The sequence below is a fragment of the Macroventuria anomochaeta genome, assembly GCF_010093625.1.
Source record: "Macroventuria anomochaeta strain CBS 525.71 unplaced genomic scaffold BU25scaffold_21, whole genome shotgun sequence".
In the NCBI taxonomy this organism is placed as follows: Eukaryota; Fungi; Ascomycota; class Dothideomycetes; order Pleosporales; family Didymellaceae; genus Macroventuria; species Macroventuria anomochaeta.
The window spans coordinates 531,522-553,339 of record NW_022985382.1 but is presented as its reverse complement, the minus strand read 5'-3'; the positions used below and the strand labels follow the sequence as shown (position 1 = coordinate 553,339).

At 53.1% G+C, this 21,818-nt stretch overlaps 10 protein-coding genes across 10 annotated transcripts; 4 read left to right on the top strand and 6 right to left on the bottom strand.

Moving 5' to 3' along the window:
* Positions 1-17: 17 nt before the first annotated feature.
* On the bottom strand, positions 18-1,376 carry BU25DRAFT_422645 (uncharacterized protein; the record flags this gene model as incomplete). Its single annotated transcript, XM_033708164.1, has 4 exons — positions 18-746; positions 829-871; positions 1,167-1,199; positions 1,303-1,376. The coding sequence occupies 4 exons, from the start codon at positions 1,374-1,376 to the stop codon at positions 18-20; spliced, it is 879 nt and encodes a 292-aa protein (XP_033560687.1).
* On the bottom strand, positions 1,303-2,661 carry BU25DRAFT_449430 (NAD(P)-binding protein). Its single transcript, XM_033709639.1, has 2 exons — positions 2,456-2,661; positions 1,303-2,400 (listed from the first exon to the last, which is right to left on the bottom strand). Exons 1-2 carry the CDS (start codon positions 2,618-2,620, stop codon positions 1,540-1,542), a joined length of 1,026 nt encoding a protein of 341 aa, XP_033560686.1. The 5' UTR covers positions 2,621-2,661; the 3' UTR covers positions 1,303-1,539.
* Positions 2,662-2,887: 226 nt separating this feature from the next.
* BU25DRAFT_432262 (40S ribosomal protein S11) lies at positions 2,888-3,564 on the top strand (the record flags this gene model as incomplete). The annotated part of the gene is made up of 4 exons (XM_033708709.1): positions 2,888-2,904; positions 2,959-2,989; positions 3,048-3,252; positions 3,338-3,564. The coding sequence occupies 4 exons, from the start codon at positions 2,888-2,890 to the stop codon at positions 3,562-3,564; spliced, it is 480 nt and encodes a 159-aa protein (XP_033560685.1).
* A 401-nt stretch (positions 3,565-3,965) lies between these two features.
* Positions 3,966-4,965, bottom strand: BU25DRAFT_411891 (ergosterol biosynthesis protein-like protein). Its single transcript, XM_033706663.1, has 2 exons — positions 4,654-4,965; positions 3,966-4,563 (listed from the first exon to the last, which is right to left on the bottom strand). The coding sequence occupies exons 1-2, from the start codon at positions 4,717-4,719 to the stop codon at positions 4,189-4,191; spliced, it is 441 nt and encodes a 146-aa protein (XP_033560684.1). The 5' UTR covers positions 4,720-4,965; the 3' UTR covers positions 3,966-4,188.
* Positions 4,966-5,029: 64 nt separating this feature from the next.
* BU25DRAFT_411890 (uncharacterized protein) lies at positions 5,030-5,876 on the top strand (the record flags this gene model as incomplete). Its single annotated transcript, XM_033706662.1, has 2 exons — positions 5,030-5,119; positions 5,168-5,876. The coding sequence occupies exon 2, from the start codon at positions 5,518-5,520 to the stop codon at positions 5,872-5,874; it is 357 nt and encodes a 118-aa protein (XP_033560683.1). The 5' UTR covers positions 5,030-5,119; positions 5,168-5,517.
* A 2,096-nt stretch (positions 5,877-7,972) lies between these two features.
* On the bottom strand, positions 7,973-9,383 carry BU25DRAFT_343941 (uncharacterized protein; the record flags this gene model as incomplete). Its single annotated transcript, XM_033702978.1, has 2 exons — positions 7,973-8,419; positions 8,472-9,383. The coding sequence occupies 2 exons, from the start codon at positions 9,381-9,383 to the stop codon at positions 7,973-7,975; spliced, it is 1,359 nt and encodes a 452-aa protein (XP_033560682.1).
* A 484-nt stretch (positions 9,384-9,867) lies between these two features.
* BU25DRAFT_422639 (P-loop containing nucleoside triphosphate hydrolase protein) lies at positions 9,868-11,258 on the top strand (the record flags this gene model as incomplete). Its single annotated transcript, XM_033708163.1, has 4 exons — positions 9,868-9,907; positions 9,958-10,212; positions 10,262-10,893; positions 10,980-11,258. The coding sequence occupies 4 exons, from the start codon at positions 9,868-9,870 to the stop codon at positions 11,256-11,258; spliced, it is 1,206 nt and encodes a 401-aa protein (XP_033560681.1).
* A 2,555-nt stretch (positions 11,259-13,813) lies between these two features.
* On the bottom strand, positions 13,814-14,635 carry BU25DRAFT_422638 (uncharacterized protein; the record flags this gene model as incomplete). Its single annotated transcript, XM_033708162.1, has 3 exons — positions 13,814-14,136; positions 14,177-14,447; positions 14,567-14,635. 3 exons carry the CDS (start codon positions 14,633-14,635, stop codon positions 13,814-13,816), a joined length of 663 nt encoding a protein of 220 aa, XP_033560680.1.
* Positions 14,636-17,861: 3,226 nt separating this feature from the next.
* On the bottom strand, positions 17,862-19,201 carry BU25DRAFT_432258 (uncharacterized protein; the record flags this gene model as incomplete). Its single annotated transcript, XM_033708708.1, has 2 exons — positions 17,862-18,819; positions 18,876-19,201. 2 exons carry the CDS (start codon positions 19,199-19,201, stop codon positions 17,862-17,864), a joined length of 1,284 nt encoding a protein of 427 aa, XP_033560679.1.
* A 1,059-nt stretch (positions 19,202-20,260) lies between these two features.
* Positions 20,261-21,363, top strand: BU25DRAFT_100347 (uncharacterized protein). The gene has a single exon (XM_033700245.1). The coding sequence runs from the start codon at positions 20,436-20,438 to the stop codon at positions 21,036-21,038; it is 603 nt and encodes a 200-aa protein (XP_033560678.1). The 5' UTR covers positions 20,261-20,435; the 3' UTR covers positions 21,039-21,363.
* The last annotated feature ends 455 nt before the right edge of the window (positions 21,364-21,818 follow it).

Genomic DNA, 21,818 nt, shown 5'->3' with positions numbered 1-21,818 from the left:
ACCATGTTTGTTTATTCCTACCTCCATCGCACGAATACCTCCCTCCAAGCCTCATCCTCGCGAGGTACTACATCGATCCAGCACCTCGGAACCGAAGCCTGGCGAAGCCATTGCACACCCTGCATGTGTGGTACAGCTGCACTCCAGATCTTTTCGTCACAACGACACAGCATGACTTCGATATAACTTTGGTCACGAGACTTTCCAGCCGCCGGGTCAAAGGCCTGACTCCACGATACAATTATCCCGATGACAGTTCTTTGACGGATGCACAAAGCGATCGGGGTCAAGTCGTCGCCACCTCCGAACCTCACATCTCCGAGGTCGAATGATGCTTTTTCCGCCCCCATACTCGAAGCAAACTCCTCTGCATCACCCTTAGGTACCTCTCCGGGACTATCTGCACACCCCTCCAGTTCAGATACCAGCGCTATCCGTTCTGGATGATAGTGAGAATGACTAAGGCCAAAAGATGCACTCTTAAAAGCTCCGATTTGTCGAATGCATGCTGTAAGATGAGCTGAATTTCGATCAGGCGTGAACCCACAGGGCAAACCTTTCTCAAGCCCATAGGCGCCACGATACTGTCCGCATGGTAAGGCTTGCATGATGTGAGGTGTCGGCTTGAAGGCTGGCGGGCTCTGTTGATAAACGTAACCAGCTTCTAACTTGTGGAAAGTATGTATATGTATATGATCAGCCCGGTCCGCTCCCAAGAGTCTGGTTTGTACTGCCCTTTGAGACGACTAGACCTAGACAGAGTTCGAGTTCGATTGATGGTGAGATTATAAGTCTAAAGAACTAGGTTCATCGTGCGGCACACTTTACCGTTTCTATCTCCACCTCATTCGGATTGCCGAATATCTCCAGCCTGTTGTCTACGTTCAATTGCAATCTACATCTCAGAAGGACGTTGCGATCATGTTCGTGCCACACATGTCCTCACAACCAGCCGACATCTACACCGTCCGCGTCACAGACTACGAAGCGCAGACCAATCTTGCAATCTCATTAAGAAGGCTCGTTACAGCTGCAGGCGGAACGTTCATGATCAACCTGATAGAAGGACCCGGCTTCATGTGAGCTCCGTCTATTGAGAGGAAAGGACATGAGCTGATGGAAAACCCCAGCTTCAGAATGCCCACAACCGCACCCTGCCCACTCACATCATATCTACACGGCGGGCTGCTGGAGGAAGGCTGTATACACGTCAGTAAGATGAGGTTGGAGAAAGGGAGGGAAAGGAAGGCGCCGATTGAGGACTCGAGTGATGCTGAGTCGGTGGAAGAAGATGACGCGGACCATCCGGGGTTGAGGATGCAGTGGAACTGGACTGAGCTGAAGAAGGATGAGGCGAAGTGAGAGGAAGAAGACATGTTTGGATGGGGGCGAGGCGTTCAGGATTTGAGCGCTTGATAGTGGTATTATTACTTGTTGCTGGACCATGGCCATCTCATTCGTCACTTCTGGTGTGCTGTGCGTACCGTCCTTGATGCGCAAAATGTGTGATCGCTTGACAACATGAATCTACGTCATCATTCACTGCTTCTTGGCGTCGCGTTCTGCTTTCCTCAATGCGCGGTTGCGGATGTCGACGTGCATGCCTCGGTTAACCTTGACGACAACGTGCGACCTCTCGCCGAGGAACCTCGACAAGAACCACTGCATCAGACCGTGGCTCCAGTAGGGTGTGCTTGTGAAGGCAACATTTTGCGCACCACCTGAACGACCAATCTTGCTGAGCGCAGCCTTGACGAACTGCTTGGGATTGGGCACCAGCGCAGATGGCTTGCGGATCTTGGACATGGCGGTGGTAATGAGGTGAGACTGGACGCACTGGACGTGGACACCGTACGGCTGGAGCTCAGAGCCAAGAGCAGTAGACCACTGCTGCAGGAAGGCCTTGCTGCCAGAGTAGGTTGCCAGAAGAGGTGTGGGGAAGAAACCACCGAACGAAGCCATGGTAAGGACAAGACCACGCTTGCGCTCCTGCATGCCAGGGGTGATGAGCTGGGTGACCTTCAGGGTGGCCATGCAGTTGATGACGATGATGTCGTTCATCTCCTGCTTGGGTGTTTCGTTGAAGGGCACGGGGATGTTGTGGCTCAGACCGACATTGTTGACCAGGATGGAGATGTCGAGTCCATCAACGAGCTTTGCCAGCTTGGTGTAGTCGGCGTCCTTGTTCTGTGCAAAGTCCATTGCCAGAGTCTTGACGGAGGTTTTGGGTCCATACTTGGAAGAGATGTCGGCGGAGAGGGAGTCGAGCTTGGACTGGGTGCGCGAGACGAGGATCAGGTTGTAGCCCTTAGCTGCGAGGGAAAGAGCGAACTCCTTGCCAATGCCATCAGAAGCACCGGTAATGAGAGCCCATGTGCCACAAGGACCGAACTCGGTGAGCTGACAAACTTCATCAGCTTATGGCACGTATACATAATTAATGAGGGGCACATACAGCCTTGCCAGGAAGGACAAACAAGCTCAGGAGGACACGGACGGTGCTGACAATGGGTGCTGCAAAAGATACAATGCCAACAAGGAGGAAGGCAGAGAAGGCAGCCTGCACAAGGGAGTTGCTGGCTTCGATGCGAACACCGAACGGTGCGAAGAGACCGTCCATAATGGGCGATTGGTGAACAACAGCAGAAAACGTCAGAACTGTCGATGCCAACAAGTCAAGATCGCTCTTTCCAAGTTGCTGACCCCAAGTTCCGCTAGCGTGGCGGCGGCCGAGGCTCATTGGTGTGTTGTAAATCGGCACGGAACAACGTCTCGGAGCAGCCCCTTCCAGTCCACGCTAAGGCTAAGCGATTGTCGAAATTCGAAGTGCCTCACTGTGCAGCGAACCTCACGAAGACCGACCGTCAACTAACCAACGACAGCAACCATGGCTACCGAGCTCACGTACGTCGGATGCGCAACCAACACCGCTGCGAACAATTGCTAATAATTCTACAGTGTCCAGTCGGAGCGCGCTTACCAGAAGCAGGTACGACAGACCTCCCGCGACAACCACACCGAGTTCGAATGCTAATGCGCTGCGATAGCCTCACATCTTCCAGAACCACAAGGCCGGCGGTCCCCGCAAGAACACCCGCACCAGGAGATGGTATAAGGATGTCGGTCTGGGTTTCCGTACCCCCAAGACCGCCATTGAGGGCACCTACATCGACAAGAAGTGCCCTTTCACCGGCATGGTCTCCATCCGTGGCCGTATCCTCACCGGTACCGTCATGTCCACCAAGATGCACCGTACGTTTTCCCGACGATCGAATCGCGCAAGAAGGGGAAGATTGGGCGTGGTTACATGGATGGACAGAATACTGACAGGATACAGGCACCTTGATCATCCGTCGTGAATACCTCCACTTCATCCCCAAGTACTCCCGTTACGAGAAGCGCCACAAGAACCTTGCCGCGCACGTTTCACCCGCTTTCCGTGTCGAGCCCGGTGACCAGGTTGTCGTCGGCCAGTGCAGGCCCCTCTCCAAGACTGTCCGCTTCAACGTCCTCCGTGTCCTCCCCCGCAAGGGCCAGGCTGCCAAGCAGTTCTCCAAGTTCTAAATGCATCGGTTGGAGTAACGGATAATGACGAGTAAAAGGAAGCAGGCTGGTTGGGCTGAGCGTGATGGTTTTCGATATGGTCACTTCGCATCTGGGTTAAGGAACCGGAGTCCAATGGGCCATGTATGTTTCTCCAGCTACGATCAATGAAAGTCCTCGGAGGTCAAAAACGCCCCGAGGCGGGTCAAAAGTCAGAACGGTTCAGTCGTGTCGGTGATGTGATGGACGTGACAGGGTGCAACGGTGGCTGCTGATGGGCATGTACCCGTTGTTCTCACAACGCAGACGTCGCGGAATGATCAAAGTCACCATTATACATTTCCCCAAACATTTGCAGCGTTGCAGCATCGCATCCATTACCTTATCACAGCGCGTGTCTAACTACCCTACACACAACGTCTACCTAGCACATCTTCGATGCACCAGCTCCTACACTCTCATCTTGCAACGCACCACAATCATTTGCTACTGCAGAACGACTTGACTTGTCAAAGTATACCTTACTTTCCACGCCTTGAAGTAGACGCTATGGGTACGCTATAAGCTCAATATACATGTATATCTACAAACACATACACCATCCTCCCAGCCTTCAGAACATATGTCATCCACCTCCCTCACAAACTATGCCTTAACGTAGTAACCCCATTGCGAGAACATCCACACAAGACTCCCTATTGACACAATTACCGGCCCCGCAAGCGGCTTCCCCCACCTCGTCGTCCCAAAGATCCACCACTCGCTGCCAAAGTGCGCAAACGCAACGACATACGTCCACATTGCAAGCTGATAAAACGCCGGCTCGTTAATATGATACGCAGCATAAAAGCGAATCACACAGGTTAAGAAGGTCCAGGTACCGAATGTGCGGCTGCTAAGCCAGGTTACATGTGCGGGTTGTTTGAGGGGCGGGTCCGTGGAGGTTGGGTTGTAGACGCGCGAGGTGTAGGTTAGGGTGCTGTAGGCTTGGATGCTGTTTAGCGTCGAGACGAGGGAGACCTGGGTGTGTGGTCAGTACGCGAGCAAGAGTAAGATGTTGTGATGTCTCAGTAGAGGGTTCAATTGGACATTGAAGTGGGCTGAACGTACGAAGAGCAGCCATTTGGGAAGAAGACCCTCGGCGGGTGGGATCCAGGATGATAGTACGGCTGCCATTGGTGCGATTGATGCTGTAGAGCTTCTTTGAGGGAGTACTTAAGCGCTGAAGTGTTGTGCGCGTGGTCGTGGGAAGCTGTAATCCGTCCGCTCGAAAAATGTCAGGCGTGGCTCGTGCGTTGGTCCGTCGACATCTTGGACGTTGTCTAGCGATATCAAGACGCTCCTATTGACACATGTGAATCACATCATCATAAGAACGACCTCAGTTCACGCTCAAAACGTTTCATACAACGCAAACTTGCGTGCATAATGAAGATGATGACACAGCAAATGGCTGGCTCCGCGGCGAGCAACGCATATTTCGCTTACCACAGCTGCACGTATCCCCGGTGCTTACAGTCTGCTTCGTAGGCTGGCCAACAGCAATATCCAATCAAAATCTCATCGTGAGATCAAGGTCGGGGGCCTCACTTCACCATATCTCAATGGCCACTGATTGCAGCAGGTTTTTGTAAAAATGGTGAGGCTGACAAGGCTGGCAACACCTGATTGGAATTGATTGTAGAGACAATCGGCGGTCGGAACAATATTCTACGCCTGTTCCTCTACGGTAACCCACGTTGATCAGGTGCGGCAGAGTGGCTGGACGTGGAAGCCGTCGCTGACTCGGAGGACGAATTGTTGACTCGAGACTTCCTGTCGGCATTGAGACCGCACGATATCGTTCAGCTCTTTCTACGCGCACGTTTCAATGGGTGGGTGAGCTTCATTCGCAGCGCCGAGATCGAGATACGATGCACAACATTCTCGACCTTACAGAAGAGTGCTCCTCCCTTTTCCACTCGTTACGACAAGATGGACCCAAGCAGCGAGTGCATTCGTCTGCTAGACCTACTCCTAGGCCACGATGATGAACCAGTCTCCTTCAAGCTAAGAATTGGTGACTTGCTCGACATTAATCCCAATCCGTACGAGGCGCTTTCGTACTGTTGGGGCGAATGGAACAGTGACAATGTGGCCAAGGTCCAACATATCGATGACCAGAGAGGCACGAATACAGTACATGTTTCGCCTAGCTTGTGTACCGCATTAACCCACCTCCGAGATGGATCGACCAAGCGTACCCTATGGGTGGACCAATTTATGCATCAATCAATCAAACAAGGCCGAGGTTGCACATCAAGTCAAAAATATGGGCAAAATATACTCTAGAGCAGAACGTGTCGTTGTTTGGCTCGGCAGTGGCGCCGATGATGTGGAAGATTCTATCGACACTATCAACAAACTCCTTCCCCGGTATCAACCACCCAGCAGAGAAGGTTTGCAAGATGGTGTCAAGGGTGAATCTATCCCTGATGTCGAATACAGTGACTTGCCGATAGCTCTTATCACTTGCCTGGTCCTGGAGAGTTTAGATTGTGCAAGAAGTGTGGTTGGCCCGTGATCGACTGTTCTTGTACAGTCAATGTACAATCGATTGGGACATAATCAAGACGGCGAATGCTTGGAACAAGTTCGACGGTTTTGAACAACCCGGTTTTTCACACGTACGTCTACCGCTGATCTGGGGGTTGCATGACCAGAGACTTGCAAGCATCGCTCGTGGCTGGGTCTTCCCACCCTGTTCATCCATAGCCTTGACTTGAAGGCTTCAGATCCTAGGGACCGCATCTTTGGCCTGTTGGGTATCGCCGACGGATGAGAGTCATCTCCAACTCGCTGCTGATCACGCCAAACTATGAAAAGACAGTAAGCGACGTATTCGTTGAGGTTACGCTCTGGTGCATTATGTGAACCGATTGGTTGTCCATTCTCTCGATGATTCACGCAACGAAAGGACGCACTTGGCAATTCCTCAATTGCATCACTTCCGAAGCTAAATTTTACGGCATGCCTCTGTCTGATCATCCGACATGGGTGCTCTGGCATAATGGCAGAGGGAAGTGGGCCAGCAAATTGCTTGGGATGAATCGAGATCGTTTGTTCAACTGCACAGGGAACACTAAGTTGCAGGTTTCAGTGATCGTTTTGGACGGTGCTCAACGAAGATTCCTGAACCTGCAAGGTTTTAAGCTTGGAAAGACCTCAAGCATCGGGCCAGCTTCGATCGCTGGCATCTCTCCCGAACTTTCCACGGCATACATCATACTCGACATCGCCTGCGGCCGCAAGGTGTACAATTCGCCAATCTCCGCTGGGGTCATGCGATCTGATAAAGACTCGGACCAGCCGATCAAGCACTGACGCGTGCACTACCCAGATGGTCCAGGAGACGGTACTGTCACACTCCCCTGCATCGGAGATTTTGTCTTTCACACACATAATGGTACAAGAGGCTTGTGACCCGCAGGGACAAAAGTCGACGACATAATTGCAGTCTTCTACGGTGGACGTGTTCCGCCGGAGACGGGGATCGCAGCACGTTATGAGTTCATTGGAGAATGTTATTTCGAAGGGACGATGAAGACAGATCTCATCGCAACAAGTGAAAATCTGAGCGTGTCAAAAAAGGATATCATCCTAGTCTATGTCGCCATTGTCTCGGTTGTATAGTAGAACAGTTTGGTCTGGTCATTGAAGATAATAGTAAGCTACTTAAAATAAGGATTTAGATTCTGCAACCGATGCTCAAGTATAAAGATGCATCTCTCTTCTGGATAAGCACAGCTGCGTACTTCTCAGGGTTACCATTGAATAGCATGACAGCTCTCTAATCTAGCCTCGATGCCACCAGGCTGCCTTCTTTAATCAGACACCGGTGTTCTGAACATCTTACGCAGTTGGTCTGACTACCCGTTGTTGGTCGCCTGTAGAAGCAACTTGTCCACCTTCCGCCATCGCCAATCTATTATCGAGTCGTTCTGCCTTAACAAAACCAATATGGCCGCGCATCATGCCTGTCTGCCTCCACGATTCGAAAGACACACAGCAGTATGCTCATGGCCGTCTAAGAGTGCCTCCTCGAAACTACAAAAACTGTTCGACATGTCGCCCCACCTCCAGGGAACTAACTCCAAATGAGATCCTGAGCTGTATGCATGTTTTACAAAACCTATATGCATACTACTTATGGGATGTAAGGAGAGTGGTGTCTGTCGCTAGTTCTTTACTCTTTGGCAGGCATCCTCTTTCTTTCAACTCAGATCCACTATTTCAAACATCCAGGACGTTGGATTTAGCGCGATCTGGAGTGAGGTTTGTGGGGAAGGACCTTGGTCCCTGAACCTTGGTGAGCGAGCGGAAGATACAATTTGCAACAGTTGATTGGTGAATCTGCCTAGCTGGTCGATCGTCGTCAAGGTGTGGCTTATCAGCCCATGACCTTCTCGCCATCCCCTGCGAGGAAGAAATGGCTTCCTGTCTCCAGGACTTCGATTGTGTCTCCAACCTTTACCTCTCCTGCCTCCAACGGTATGACCTGCATACCCAAAACAGCATTCTTACTGCCCTCATCGATCACTCTGTACTTGCGCATTGTAGTCAGCGGCTCGTTGGGATCGGCAACACCGGTTTCAGGGTCAACATTGGGCAGCTTGCAGCGTGTTGTGCGGCAAGAGATGTGGTAGGGCGTCGACCCGATCTTTGCCTTCGTCCAGGTATCCTCGTAGAAAGCTGGAGGACCGGTGAAGTAGATGTTGGCTCTATAGCGGAGGGCGTTGATGATGGGGAACTTAAACATGTTGTGTGGAGTGTCGCCTTTGGGGAGCTTGTCGGCAACGTCGTGGACTGAGGCGAGGTTGAGAATATGCACTGGGTACTGTTGGAAGGGTTAGAGGTATATTCGTCCTGGAGTTGGAGACAAGACTTACCGAGTCCTGCATGCCAATGGCTGTTTGAAAGCCCACGTCTTCCTTCTTGGGCGCGCATTTGTACACCTCGCGGTACTTACTGGTGTCGATCCTGAACAGGGTGATGGGGTTGGTAGTGCCAATTGTGTACTTCAGCTTTGCAAGCAGTTCTGGGTCAACTTCACAACCCATGTTCAGGACTACTGGCGAGTCCTTCCAGATGCGCAGTGTTTCGCTCTTGTAGCCCTTACTCTTAATGCGCTCTTTAGATGGGTTGAACGGGACTCTGATCTCCAGCATTGGCTCTGACTTGCCCGCCATCTGAGCGGCAAGGATCTTGCCCCAGCTCTTAAGGCCTTCGATCGAAAAATCTGTATCTTGTGAGAACGGGAAGCGAATCAGCAGACATCCCTCGCTCTTGACCCACTCGCCGTCCTTGTCATAGCCAGGTGCAGATGGATCCGGAACCCAGATTTCGGTCTCGACTTTGGCTAGGCGTGGGAACTTGCGTTGCGTGCAAAAGTGCCATTCGCTTGTGACCTTTCCATCGAGACTTGGCATACTCGTCACATACTGTCCGAGGGTGAACTGGCGGTCGTACTTGAGGCCAGTACGAAGAACTTCGCTCTTGTCCAATTCGATAGGTCCAGCTGACTTCAATGGGTAGATAAACAACGCTTTGACGGTCCATGGCTTCTCCTTGGTTGCATCCCCGCCTTTGGCGTACTTCTTCGAGTACTGGTCCTCAAAGTTGCCGCGGCCTTTAACACCAAGTTTCCGGCACCCTGCTGGTGGAGGCGAAGGCCTGTCGCGTTGTGTGAGGGCGAATAGAGCAATAAAGATGAATGGTGATAAAGTGACCAGGATCGTGTAGACAGCTGTACGCGGCGTTGGATCGATACCAAGCTTTTTAATCGCGAACCTGAGAAACATCGAGGTGAAAGTCTGCTGCTCCCCGGACGGCTCAAGAGGGGTTGAGTCAAACTTCATTGTGTTCCTTCTGTTATCGAGCTGGAGGGGCCCGGGATTTGTGGTTTTTGGTGTGCAAGCTCAACTGTCAACGCATGTCGAGTCACGCGTTTTCGATGCGGTTGCCAAAGCCGTTGCACTTATATCTCGCCCCTAGTGTATTTTGACCATGTGGCTTCAGCGATATGGATTCGAGGCGGTGCTGGTGTTGACTTGGCGCACTGAAAGGGGAAGGAGACAAGGATTTGGGTGAGTCATTGCGCCGCCGTTGGTCGCTTGCTCGCGTGACAGCGCGCTCTGGACGCATCGACGTGAGCCGCAACATGACGCTCTGCATCTGGACTGGACGCGACGCCCATATAGCAATTATATAGCAATTGGACGCGTTGCATCATGTTGTACGGTTTCGAGTCACGGGACTAGCTCGCAGTATTCTCAGTCTAGCACGATGGCAGACAAAGATGCGCCTGCACGACCTCAGTCTTCGCGTATGCATAGGCTCCATCCTACCATCCTACTGCGACTGACCTCAGCATAGACAGACTGCCCACTGTCTCGGCCTCGCAAGCTCTCCAGAGCCTCAATGCGCGTGGCGCCCGCGCCGTACCGACTGGCCTGACGCAGCTTGACAAGCTCCTTTCCCCGCCAAGCCTGCCAGGCCACGATGTTGCTGGAGGATATGCGCGAGGGAAGGTGACAGAAGTGCATGGGCCGTCTGGTGTAGGAAAGACTTCGCTGCTTCTACAAGCTGCTGCCAATGCCCTGCGCGAGGGGCAGCATGTCTACTGGATTGGTATGGGAGGTTTTGTGTCGTCTTCACGTTCACGGCTAATGGCGTCTAGATGGTGCATGTGCGCCTCTGATTCCTCAACGCCTTCATGATATGCTCGCTGCGCCCAGCGGCACACCATCTGAGTTCAGCCCAGATGAGCTACATAACTGCTTCCATCACCTCGCCGCGCCGACACTCGCGCATATACTAGCGTTGTTCATGCATCCGCCTGCTTCCTTCCCCCAATCGAATGCGAGCCTTGTTGTCGTTGACTCACTATCCACCCTTATCGACAATGCATACCCGCGCAATACCGACGACCGTGTGAAGAACAAGACCGACCAGTCCAAGTGGGCAGCTGGGCGCAGATATGCAGTCATCAACGACTTGATTGCGACATTTACGAAATTTGCGGCGCTCCACGACGTTGCCTTGGTTATCACATGCCAAACCATCACGCGCATACGAGGAGCCTCACGAGCGCTTTTGGTCTCTGCTATAACTGGTATCGAGTGGGAGAACGGCATCTCTGCACGCCTGCTCTTGTTCAGAGATTGGGTGCCACAGCAGGGGAAGGTGCAAGATAAGGTCGGGGCAGAGAGATTGCAGAAAGTCAGGTTTGCTGGCTTGGTCAAGGTCAATGGTGTGGCCCTAGCCGACGAGGGTGGGGTGGGTAACGTGGTGCCCTTTGCTATCGAGAGTGTGAGTCTATAGAGATCCAAGTATTCGTCGCGTGCATCGATGCACGGCGACTACAGTACTTGCCATGTCTTACTGACGCGAATTAGCATGGATTTTGCGATATCGATATCACTGCCGATGACACAGCAACAACCATGGTACTCCCAATCCAAGCCAGACCGCCCAAGAGGACATTCGACGAGGTCGACGAGAACGTAGCCGAAGAGCCAAATTCGGACGAAGTGTACGGTTGGATCGAAGACGATGGCGTCGCCACCGAGGGACTGCTGATCGATGACGCGCCCATAACTAGCGGCATGGACGCTCGACAAGACTCTGCTGCAAAAGGACGTAGTACGAAAGTAATGCGAACTTCTACGGTATGAAGGATTGGACAGTTATTCAGCATGTCTTTTGCCTAAACGACTGCAATCCTACGAAGTGGTCGCTGTGCCACCATACATATTGCTCTCGAGCATGACCTGTGAAGTGCCGGATAAACATCTGTCCACGCGCTTCGAGGTATGCCCTTAAGTTCAGCAGCTGACAGAGACCTCATCAGCCTGAGATCGTGCATCTACACCGATCACACGTTGCCGGCAGCCCACGGCACGGGCTCACCTCCCCGTGTGGGATGACAACCCCAGACCCCAGATTGATCATCCCCAAATCGGCTCCGCCAGTAACACCAGGTATCTTCACCGCCAGTTGGCGCGCACATCCTCACATCAGCAAAGCCTAGCAGCTTCGTACGACTGTCCACCAATATAACCCTGATCACGCCATTTTCGCAAATAAAGCCGACACCAACAGATCCTCTCAGTATGCTCCTTCCTCATGCTACGTCTCGCCGCCCCTGATCAGTGGGTTGCCGTGCGCCACACGCATGCCGGACCGGCTTGGAGATGGGGTGCATCTTCCTTCGAACATGGAGCAGACGCACACGTGCAAGCCCAGAGGCCTGGACGCCTGTCAGCCACGAGCAAGGTTTGGGAGCACGCTCCGCAACCCAGACCACCGGGTCCAACTATCAACAACACCCGCGCTGTCTTTGGATAAATGCATGAAATGCATGCGCGTGGCTGATCATATCTGCGGTGTTATAGGGGGAAGCGGGGTAGCTTCGTGGGGGTGGAGGAGCGAGGTCAGGTGCAGTTTTCCGCTCCGCGCTCTAAAGAGAAAGATGGAGGATGGTCACTTGATCTGGATGCGCTGAACGGAGGAATCACAAGCTGCTATTCAACCGTCGCCCGCCTAAACGCTTGCAAGGAGCCGTCTACACGTCTCGATAGGGCAGATGCGACGCCTTGCGCACCGGGAGGCGCCTATCTCCACATCTCCAGCCATACACATACGTACCTCCTTACCAGACATCTAAATTGAGATGGGGGCTTCACATACAGGCTTGTCCGCGACTACATGCACTTTCCTTGTGAAAAAATGCAGTGACACACACCGCTTCATTCTGGCGTACAATAGGATGTCACCGCACAACTGAAGTCGAATGAGGATGTGCATCTCAACAAGAATGTGCAGCCAATGATATTATCACTGTGACCAGGAGCAACCGGTACGACCATACCTTCCACATTTGATATTGCAGTAACAACTCTCATGCAATGCGCTCTATTCTGAATGTTGAACAACGTACAACCCTTTGGGTCCTTACCGTGTGCGTAATAACGCCGAGTGAAATAGTAATCACAAATGTTCTACCGGATAGTGGGCACCTTTATCACTGGTGCCGTTTGTTACGTTGAGAAACGACTGCAACTGATGTTCATGTATTGGTTCAGACGCTCAATATGAATGTTATGACGTTATAGTGTTTTCGATGAGATACATTCCTATGACATTTCGGTCCATCCCTCCAACGCAGCCGAAAGAAGAGCAGACAAATGTCCGTCACCTCACCTAGTGAAGTACTAGTTATTCATCAATAGCATATGAGTGCTGGTGTGATAGTCGAATGATACGGTTTCCCGCTGCACTTCAGACGTTGTTGACGTAGCTCGGGAAATCATTGCCCAGGCTTGGACAAGCACTACTTGTTCAAATTATCTTTTGTGGGGGTAATTTTGCAGGTAACCATCTTTGATCGTGATGGCAGGATGATGTTAGACACGTCAGTGCAACTGAGGTCTAATTTCCGATAGGGTCGTGAGAGTTGAAGGTCGAGAGTTGCACTCCGCATGTCACGCTTGTGTAGACGCATTTCGACTTGCTTGGCTATGTACGAACATCTATGGAAAAGCGATTAGATCTTCAGTGAAGGAGGTATTAGCATGTCACCGTGAAAGATTGATTCGAACTTGTATGACATTGGAACGCGGATGAAGCCTTGTAGCTCTCTTGGATACACCATGTAGATGATGGGTCCAAGTTGGCAGTGGGGGTACATAGACAGTCTGCGAATCTGGTGCAATCAGCCTTAGTCGTCAAGACTTGCCGTTCGTGGAATCTTTGCGACGTGGTCTTTAGCTTGCTTCAAGGTTCATGTTTGACATCGTCAATTTGAAATTGATAGCAAGTCTCGGCAAAGTACTGATTCCCTCAACCACGGCCAAGATTACGACTTTCATGGTGACGATGTAGCACTTCTCGAGATACGAGACGACATCACGCCATCTACCTCATTCTCGCGGTCTACCTGCAACATAGGGTTGAAGTCTACTGCTCGATGTTGGTGGTCGTCCAGCAATCGGGCATCCTGGCTCAAATCGTGATGCACTCCAGAGTACCCCACACAAGTCACGTCACCGCGACTTTGGACTCCACAGAAGGGGCCGTGTTAGCCGCCATCTAAACAGGTCAAGTCAAGTCGAAAACCCGCGGGGCAAAGATCACGACTCAGTCGACTTTCTTGATCGTCGCCTTGGGGGTGTTTGCATGGGTGCATCGACATCTAGACTGGTCCGCAGAAAGTGATCGTCGTTAGCTGCTAGATGGAAATGGAAGTGATTAGAGTTGAGATAGGGCGGTTGAAACTGGCGTGATACTGCGTGATGTTACGAAGACAGGATGAAAGGAGAGATGATGTCACATAGGGAACGGGGATGGAGAGAAGGACTTGGTATGCGCGCATACGCTGATAGGGGTTGTCGTTTGTGAGCGTTGGTGCTGGTGCTGGTGCTGGTGCTTCGAGTTGGCGAGGCCATGATGCTCTGCTAAGCGACGCAGGTACGCTTGCCAATCCAGGCATTCCGATGTTGTCGACAGGAACCCACCAGCCACGAGTCCACGATGTCGTGACTTCGGTGATTGCTGCGATGTTAATTTGCACCTATCAAAACACTAAACGTACCTTTGCACCGCAAAGGAACCCATCGGACACACCCCGACCCACCGCCGCATTCTCGACGTCCCCTTTCAGCCCTCGAAACAGCCCCCAAAAAGCAATCCTTCCCACACATCTCTTCTACCAAGCACGTGCATGGATACTCATCCCTCCCATGTGTTGTCTTGTCTCCCACCGGGACCACGAACCCTGAATTCTCCCGAATCCCCACATCATGACAGACTCCCTGCGCCACCGGAACTTCATTCATGCGGAAACACCGAGGTAACTGCTCCGACTAGACATCTGCACATAGGAATATTCCCAAACGACTCAAGAGACGTGCTGCGGCGTCTGCTTTGCACCGAGCTAAAACACTGTCAATAGACGTCCATGCCGGGATTGAATACCGCTCACCGGGTATTCTTCCGTGTAAGCCCGGCGCAAAGTGACCTTGGGCGAAGTATCCAGATCCCGAAGGTACATGTCAGTTCCGGCGGGTTTTCGTGAATCAGGGTCTGAGGCTGTGCGGAGGGCGCTGTGACTGAATATTTTTGCCGGTCTGTTGTACCGCGGGTGTCTGGCTAAACGGGTTAGCTGGATAGAAAAGCAGTGCCAGGGCTGGGGTAGCCAAGGGAGGATAGGTGACAGTTTGGGAATTGGCGTGGGGGGGGGGGGGGGTGCTGGAGGGATTCACATGCTGGCATGTGAAGGGGTTTAAGGTGATGCAGGTACGTCTCAACGAAAATGTATGATGTTACTTTGCGGTTTTGAGTGCTGACTTTTGATGTGCATGCAGCTGACATGCAATGTGTATCGTGGATATCAGATTCGCTCGACTTGACGTCCTTCAGCCCTAGCGTGATGACCACCATAGTGGTAATAGGCTATCGATACTGTGCGAAAAGCCATGTGAAACTCTGGTGGTGTAGTGCTCACGTTGTTCACAGAAGGTTCACGTAATTGCAACATCTGCTTGAGATAACGAGCCTGCTTCGTTGGCATCCGGAAATCCTCTTCTGCGCCGCATGTGAAGGCATGTGCTCATGGAGTCGTCATGTTGAGAGTTCGGCAAGCCCATTGACCGCGAAAGAACTGACTCCCGGCGTAACGGCCGCTAGCAAGTAGCATCGGATGTGTGACCCGTTGCAGTAGGCTCACAAAGAAGTTGACAGCTGTGAGACGAGGATGTGGACGCGATGATTGTCCAGCACATCGACTCTAGTGGTGCATCCGCGGTCAGTGCTACGAAAGGCAAGCTTTTTGCCATCATGCAGGGGAAACACCGTTTGCGGCTGTCCATAGTAGATCTGCAAAATAGATTGATGATGAGCAACCTGGATATTGAAGTGTCAGCTGAGGATACCAGCCGCCTGGTACGCGACGTTGGATTTATGACAGCCGTTGTACCAGATCCCGCCATGCTGCAAAGGCGGGTTTGACATCTCAAAGTGCTTTGAGGAAGTTGGTCGAAGAAAGCCGCATGGTGTCGCTAGACGTTTTCAGACGGTCCGCCGAAGCGGAGGACGAACGGAAAGTGATTTGAGTATTGCGGATGAAGTGACGGCTCATGACTTGGAGCAGATTGCACTGTAGCATCGTCGGAAAGCAAATCCCTTTGCAACAACGTCGCAAAGGAACAACGGCCCTGGTCAAGCGCAAGCGATCGGTAAAATGCCGACGTCGTAAGCTTGCCCACATATCGTGAGCCTCATGTGACGGACAAATTCATGACGCGGATCCTTAGCCGAATAGGGAAGTCTTCGCGCAGAGCCTCCCTGGGCCATGTCTCTCCACCTCCGCAGGCCCACCCCTCTCACTGGTGCAATTTCGCCGGAGTATCTTTCGTCCCTCGATACGGTACCGTGACGCCTCAGTGGAGCAGCGAGCTTTGGCCAGCCTTATCCGCTCGCATTTCCGAGCGTGGAAAGTCGCAGATAAGTGTGGAGACCCCACAGTCGGAGGAGGGTTTACGCTGTGTGAAAGCGGATGCGTCTAGAAGCTCGCTAGACGGACGAGTCAGCAAGGGGCTCACACTACTGATACCTGGTGAGATTCACTGTGGAGAGGTTATCTCTAGCTATGAGGTGGCTGAAAAGTAGTCTGAACGGGTGGAGTTTTGCTTATCTCTCGCTGACTCTGGCCTCCTGTCTTCGAAAGTCTGCAAGGAAAACGAGGGCCCACGGGTCTAGGCTATTGGATGGTGTGCTTTGTCATATGAGATTGGCGTTCTGTGTGGACCTGTGAAGGCCCATCATTGAATGACAGTTTCGAGGAAGGTACCGCCGCCATCTAGGTACCTAGCATGTGAAGCTCAACCCTCAGCCACGCATGTTGCAAGCCGTGATAGAGATGACGGGATGTTTGTCGGTCTTGGTGATGTTTGGTTTGGCAAGAGTTACAGAATGCAGGGCAACGTTCGCAGCTGCCGGGCCGACAACCTTCAAGGTGATGAAAGGCGGACAAACCTCCCGCCGTACCTGCCGATTTGCCATCCAGATTCTGGTGCAACGTGGATTCGTTGTGCCGCTCAGAGATAGGAATGTGGGGAGCGCCATCGCTGCTGCGCTCCAGTCCGGGGTGCAGCTATGGGCATCTCTGGGCACCCGTCAGATGAAGGATCAGAGAACATGTTCGATCCTGATCTGGACAAAGAAAGCCCGAGACAGACCAAGGCGCCGTCTCCAAAACCGATGGATGCCGAGTAAGAGTCAGAATCAGTTCGCCAAACGGCCCAAAATAGTGAGAGACAAAAGAAATAATAAGGGCAGCCGATGGAGCGATAACAGGGGTCTCACAATTGTGGAAAATGTGCTCAGAATGGATACCTGCCGAGTTCGGAAGTGGTAACCCCCAGCGCGCTTGCCTAGCAGAAAGTTCTTGCGCCAACCGCGCTAGCACATCAAGACGAAAGTCCGCGAAGTGCGGAGATCACGATTGTGGAGCCGTAGGCTTATCGCCCAAGGAATGTGGACAGGACAGGAACTGTGTGGGTGTGGTAGCACAGTGGACGACTAAAATATTGTGGGCGTCGTGGATGACCTTCACTGCATCTTCATTCGGGCTGAGACAACCCGTGGGGAATTGGGCGCGTAATCACGGGACGGATGCGTCAAATGCGGAGAATTTGTCGTGATGTGTGATGAGTGTTGTGACTTTTTTTCTCTGGTAGTGCGGGGAAGAGGGAGAAAATCACAGTGCTACCGTGGTCCTTGGTTGCTGGTGTGGGAGGGATACGCACCCAGATGCCTGGATCGCATACTTGTTGCATACTTGTTCCCTACTCCTGATTCTCGTTGCATCACTTGGAACCTGAATCACGTCACGGGCAAACCATAATCATCTCGTAATAGGCAACTAAGAGTGGAATGTATGAGTCTCGATTACGCGCTAGGCGTTCGGGTTGCTGTTTAACCAGTAACCTGCCAATAAGCAGGCGTTCCCCATGCGCCCGGCTGCATGCCAAAAGCAAAGTTGAGTGGGAGAAGAATACAAGACTGGAATCGCTAGGATTCGCGGGGTATTGAATCCGACAAAAGAAAATCTGAAAGTCTATGTTGTTGGTGATCCGAGTTCGAGAACCGAAGTCGTGATAGTCAGCGGGCTGTACCCCTCGTGATTCCATCTATGATTCCGTAGAACGCTCGCTAATCCAAATGACGAAAGTCATGTAATGCTACCATACGCCAATCCATGCAGTGGTAAGGAAATTTTATGGGCGGTTTGCAAGATCCTCGCCAGCTATTGAGGGCGTCGCAGAGGAGTTGCCAGAAGAGAAGCCACTATTCGAGGGGCCGTTGAGGAGATCCTGCACAGCGACCTTGGGTACCTGAGGAACAGGCAGCTTGCGCTGAGCACCTTCAGGTTTTGAAATAATGTCGCCGATCCTGAGACCAGATGATGCGCTAGGAACGTACGGCGCCTCGCGATCTGTCTGGGGCTCCATAGGCGCAAGCGCAGGAACGTAGTTCTGGTTGAGGCTCAAGTGGCGCAAATGCGGCAACTGGAGATCGTTGAATCCGTGCGGTCGAAGTCGGGGTGAGTGGGCTGGTGTCGCAAGAGGAGTGTGGTCGGGGGTGGGGCTAGCGGAATCATGAGAGAATGTCGGCGAAGGCGGTGCAGTCGACATCGGCGAGCCCGGCCGCGACCTCTTCGTCATCCTGTGCGCATAAGGGTCGTCCTCCTCGTGGGAATGCGACCTCGACATTGGTTGTGAAGAGTAGGCGTACTGAGACAGGCCAGGAAGGCGGTGGTTGCTGTACGGGTGGTACCCGTGGCTGGTGAGGTGGTGACGACTGGAATGAGAGTGGTGGCCGTGGCGGTTCTCGAGCCTTGAGGCGGCGTCTGCAAGCAGGTCCATGTTTCTTGACATGCCATTGGGGCTGTTGCTGTTGCTGCTGAGACCTCCGTGGCGGTAGGCAGCCAAGTCGTTGCCGACGTTAGGAGAATAGTTAGAGAAAGAGTGAGGCGGCGAGACGTTTGGTGAGCCAATTGCAGAGCCAGGCGCGCTGCGAGAAATGGTCTTTGGTGGAGGAGGAGCCATCATGTGCGCAAGGCCAGAGCCAGGCTCGACAAGGCCAGCCTGAACGGCGGCGACAGCAGCCTGATGGGCGGCGGCATGCTGGCCTTTGCCCCTCCTTGAGTTGGGATTGTTGTGTATCCTCGAGTGCCTGTGAGGAGGGTTAGCAAGAGAGAAGACATAGTGCAAAAGTGCCGTCATGCTTACCTGGTGAGTTCGTCTGAGCGGGAGAATCGTTTTGTGCAACCAGGGAATGTGCAAGCATGGGGCTTCTCTCCGGTGTGAGTGCGGATATGACGGGTCTGGTGCTCCAGACGGTGGAAGGCCTTGTCACAGAGAGGGCACTTGTAAGGACGGGGAAGGTCCTGGCGAGGCTCTTCCTGAGCCTGTTGCTGCTGCAGGAGGGGAGCCATGAGGCTCACGGTAGCAGTAGCCATTGACGATGAGGGTTGCTGTGTCGATGCAGGTGTACTTGATGTCTGCTGCGAGGAGGTGTCCGGGTTTAGTACGCTGGACAGATTGAAGGGTTGCATGTGATTAGCACCAGAGGCGGCGTGTGAAAGTTGGGGAAGGGGGGTATGGCTGGGGCGTCGGAGGGTATAAGAACAAAAGGCTGGCGGGATTGTGCGTGTGGGGGTCGGTGGCTGCTGAGCAGCGCTGGTACAGGCCTGTGCTGACGAGGATCTGCCGGAATCGAAAGAAAGACACGGGGCGGACTGCTCCACTCGGCTTGGCTACCTGAAAGGTGCGCCGAGTCAAAAACGTATCAGCTAGCGACGCCCCCAGTCGCTGTGCGGAGCGCAGTAGTCTGGAGCAGGGACCTGCTGGAGCTGGTGTGTGTCGGCGATGGCGTGTCGGAGCGATGGCGTGCGTCTGGCTGCCTTTGCGCTTTTCTGTCTAGTGAAGCCTGTGCAGGGTCGGCGCCGGTGAAGCGAGGCGGGAATTGGTGATCGCTGTACCTGGATGGCCCAGATGGAATGACTGTACCTTGTAGCACCGGACGATGTCTGCCTCGGTCTCCGCACTCACGATGCTGGCGGTGGAGTTCCTGGATTGTTGGTGAGCCCGACAAAGGCCTGCAAATTTGCAGCAAAAATTCTTGCTGCTGGCCCAGCGGTGAAGGTCGGCGAGCGCACCACGATTAGTCACGGCGCTGCAGTGGTCGCTCTGGTGAGGCTGTCTGTGGAGACGGGCAGAACGTGAAGCAGCAATAAGACAGCGGGGGCCCGTCCTGTGAGAGCCAGCGAAGCAGCGTACGTGAGCGGGCGGCAGTTGTGCGTGTAACTGTGCAATGCAGAGGTGATGTGATCACGCCGGATGACAGGACTAAAGAAAGAATCGGAGAAGAATGGGGGAGGCAGTGTCTGGAGAATATGAGGAGCCCCGCTGCACTGGACTGGAGAGATAAGAGCAGCCATTCATCGAGACGTCACACCTGCCTGGAGTTGACGCTATTCTGGGACATCACGATCACGGTGCCTGGTTGCTTCATGCACTTCTTGCGGTATTCGTCGCCCTTGCGCCTGGCCTTTTGTTGTGCATTATATCGATCAGGCAGGGCGTGAGACCAGAGCAACTGCCACTGTACCACAGGAAGGCTAATCATGACTGCTGAATGGAGAAACTAACCAACAAGCAAGCTCAAGAGAGGGACCTCAGCCCCAGGACCACGTACCCATCCACGATAGAAGGCGAGACTCCTCACTCCGACCACGGTGCCAGAGACCTCCTCCAAGTGGACCGTCCAAATCCACTGGGTCGTGGGTGATGCTGGCGATCTCACTCCGCGGTTTGACAGGACATCACACCTCTCAATTATTGGTTGTGCCAGATGACCAATTATGGGCTCTCCACACAGAGCTGATGGTATCCAGGTGCCTCTGGATGTGTTGCACTGCCGCTGAGCCTGGTGGAGGACTCCATGTTTCGTGGGGGATGATCTGGGGTATTGTGAGCATCGAAAAAGCAAAGGCACCAACGAATGCATTCTTTGGAGCAGCAACACGCACTTCATTGCCAGCAAAGGCAATATCAGGAGACCATCATCATATCACAACTGCTCGCCAGGAACTCATTCTACCCAGCCAATGCACCTACCCACCTCGGCCCGCAGTATTCGCGTTGCACTCGAACGAAGCACAAGTCGGTGAAAGAGCGCAGCACAGCACCATTGCGGACAATCGTCCAATCTTCACACAGCACGCAAATTGCAGGCCGCAGCCTGCATCGCCGCAGCCCTCAGCAACCAACGGGCGATGTCCGTACTCTCTCTATCTCTCTTCATATCGGCCCTTGCGGAGCCCCATTCGCTCATTCCATTCTCGATATCTTGGTGGGGCGACCCCTGTCAGCTTGGCCTTCACAGAGTGATCTCCAGGGCACTGCCAGGTGTCCCCTGAGCTCTGGCCCAAGACGTATGACGACGATGAGTGTCCAGCATCAAACCTACAGACTTTCTGTTTCACGCTCGAGTGCATGTCAACACTGTGTGGTAGGATTCTCGGTGCATTGGGATAGATTGTGAGCGAGGGTCCGCTATTATTATCATCTCTTCTAGAAATTCTTGACAGCGCTCCTAGCCCGTCGATAGCCCGCCCCGCTTTGTGGCTAGCATGGCAGAAGTTTGGAGATTGTTCGGGGCAGCTGTCGCTGACACGCTGACACTGTCATAGCAAAAAAATTCACTCGCCCGCAAACGACATCTTCTGCCCTTTGCACGTGTTCGGAGAATCTCGGGCAGCGCGGCGGTGCTAAGGTGGAGACGCCTGCTACGTTGGTGGCGCCACGCTGCTGTCCTCTTGCAGGCCGAGCTGCAGGTACCAAAGCCAAACACTGCGCCTCTATCACGACCCCTCCTTATCGTGCTCGAGGCCACTCGCTCGCATCGAGCTAGCTGTCGCGAAGACTGCACACAGTTTCATCCTCCAGCTGGGACCACAGGCCTATTTTCCAAACGCGACACATGTGCTCTCACTGGAGCGCATTTTGCGCAGCTTCCGGTAGTCACGATCCGTTGATTCAACGAAACCCCGCTGCAGAGAAAGTTCTGCAAGCTCTTCGCCCAACACATCTCCTGACACGACCAGAGTGCATCGTCATTGCGACTCCGCAGTAATCACCGCGGTACTCACAGATCGCTTTGCGATGCAT

What these genes read in the sequence shown, in the direction of transcription:
- BU25DRAFT_449430 (XM_033709639.1), bottom strand. Translation starts at nt 2,620, where the DNA reads ATGGACGGTCTCTTCGCACCGTTCGGTGTTCGCATCGAAGCCAGCAAC. An exon ending in TTGTCCTTCCTGGCAAGGCT is followed by an intron (nt 2,401 to 2,455) that starts GTATGTGCCCCT and finishes GAAGTTTGTCAG; the next exon opens with CTCACCGAGTTCGGTCCTTG.
- BU25DRAFT_411891 (XM_033706663.1), bottom strand. Translation starts at nt 4,719, where the DNA reads ATGGCAGCCGTACTATCATCCTGGATCCCACCCGCCGAGGGTCTTCTT. An exon ending in TTCCCAAATGGCTGCTCTTC is followed by an intron (nt 4,564 to 4,653) that starts GTACGTTCAGCC and finishes CCACACACCCAG; the next exon opens with GTCTCCCTCGTCTCGACGCT.
- BU25DRAFT_100347 (XM_033700245.1), top strand. Translation starts at nt 20,436, where the DNA reads ATGCTGGCGATCTCACTCCGCGGTTTGACAGGACATCACACCTCTCAA.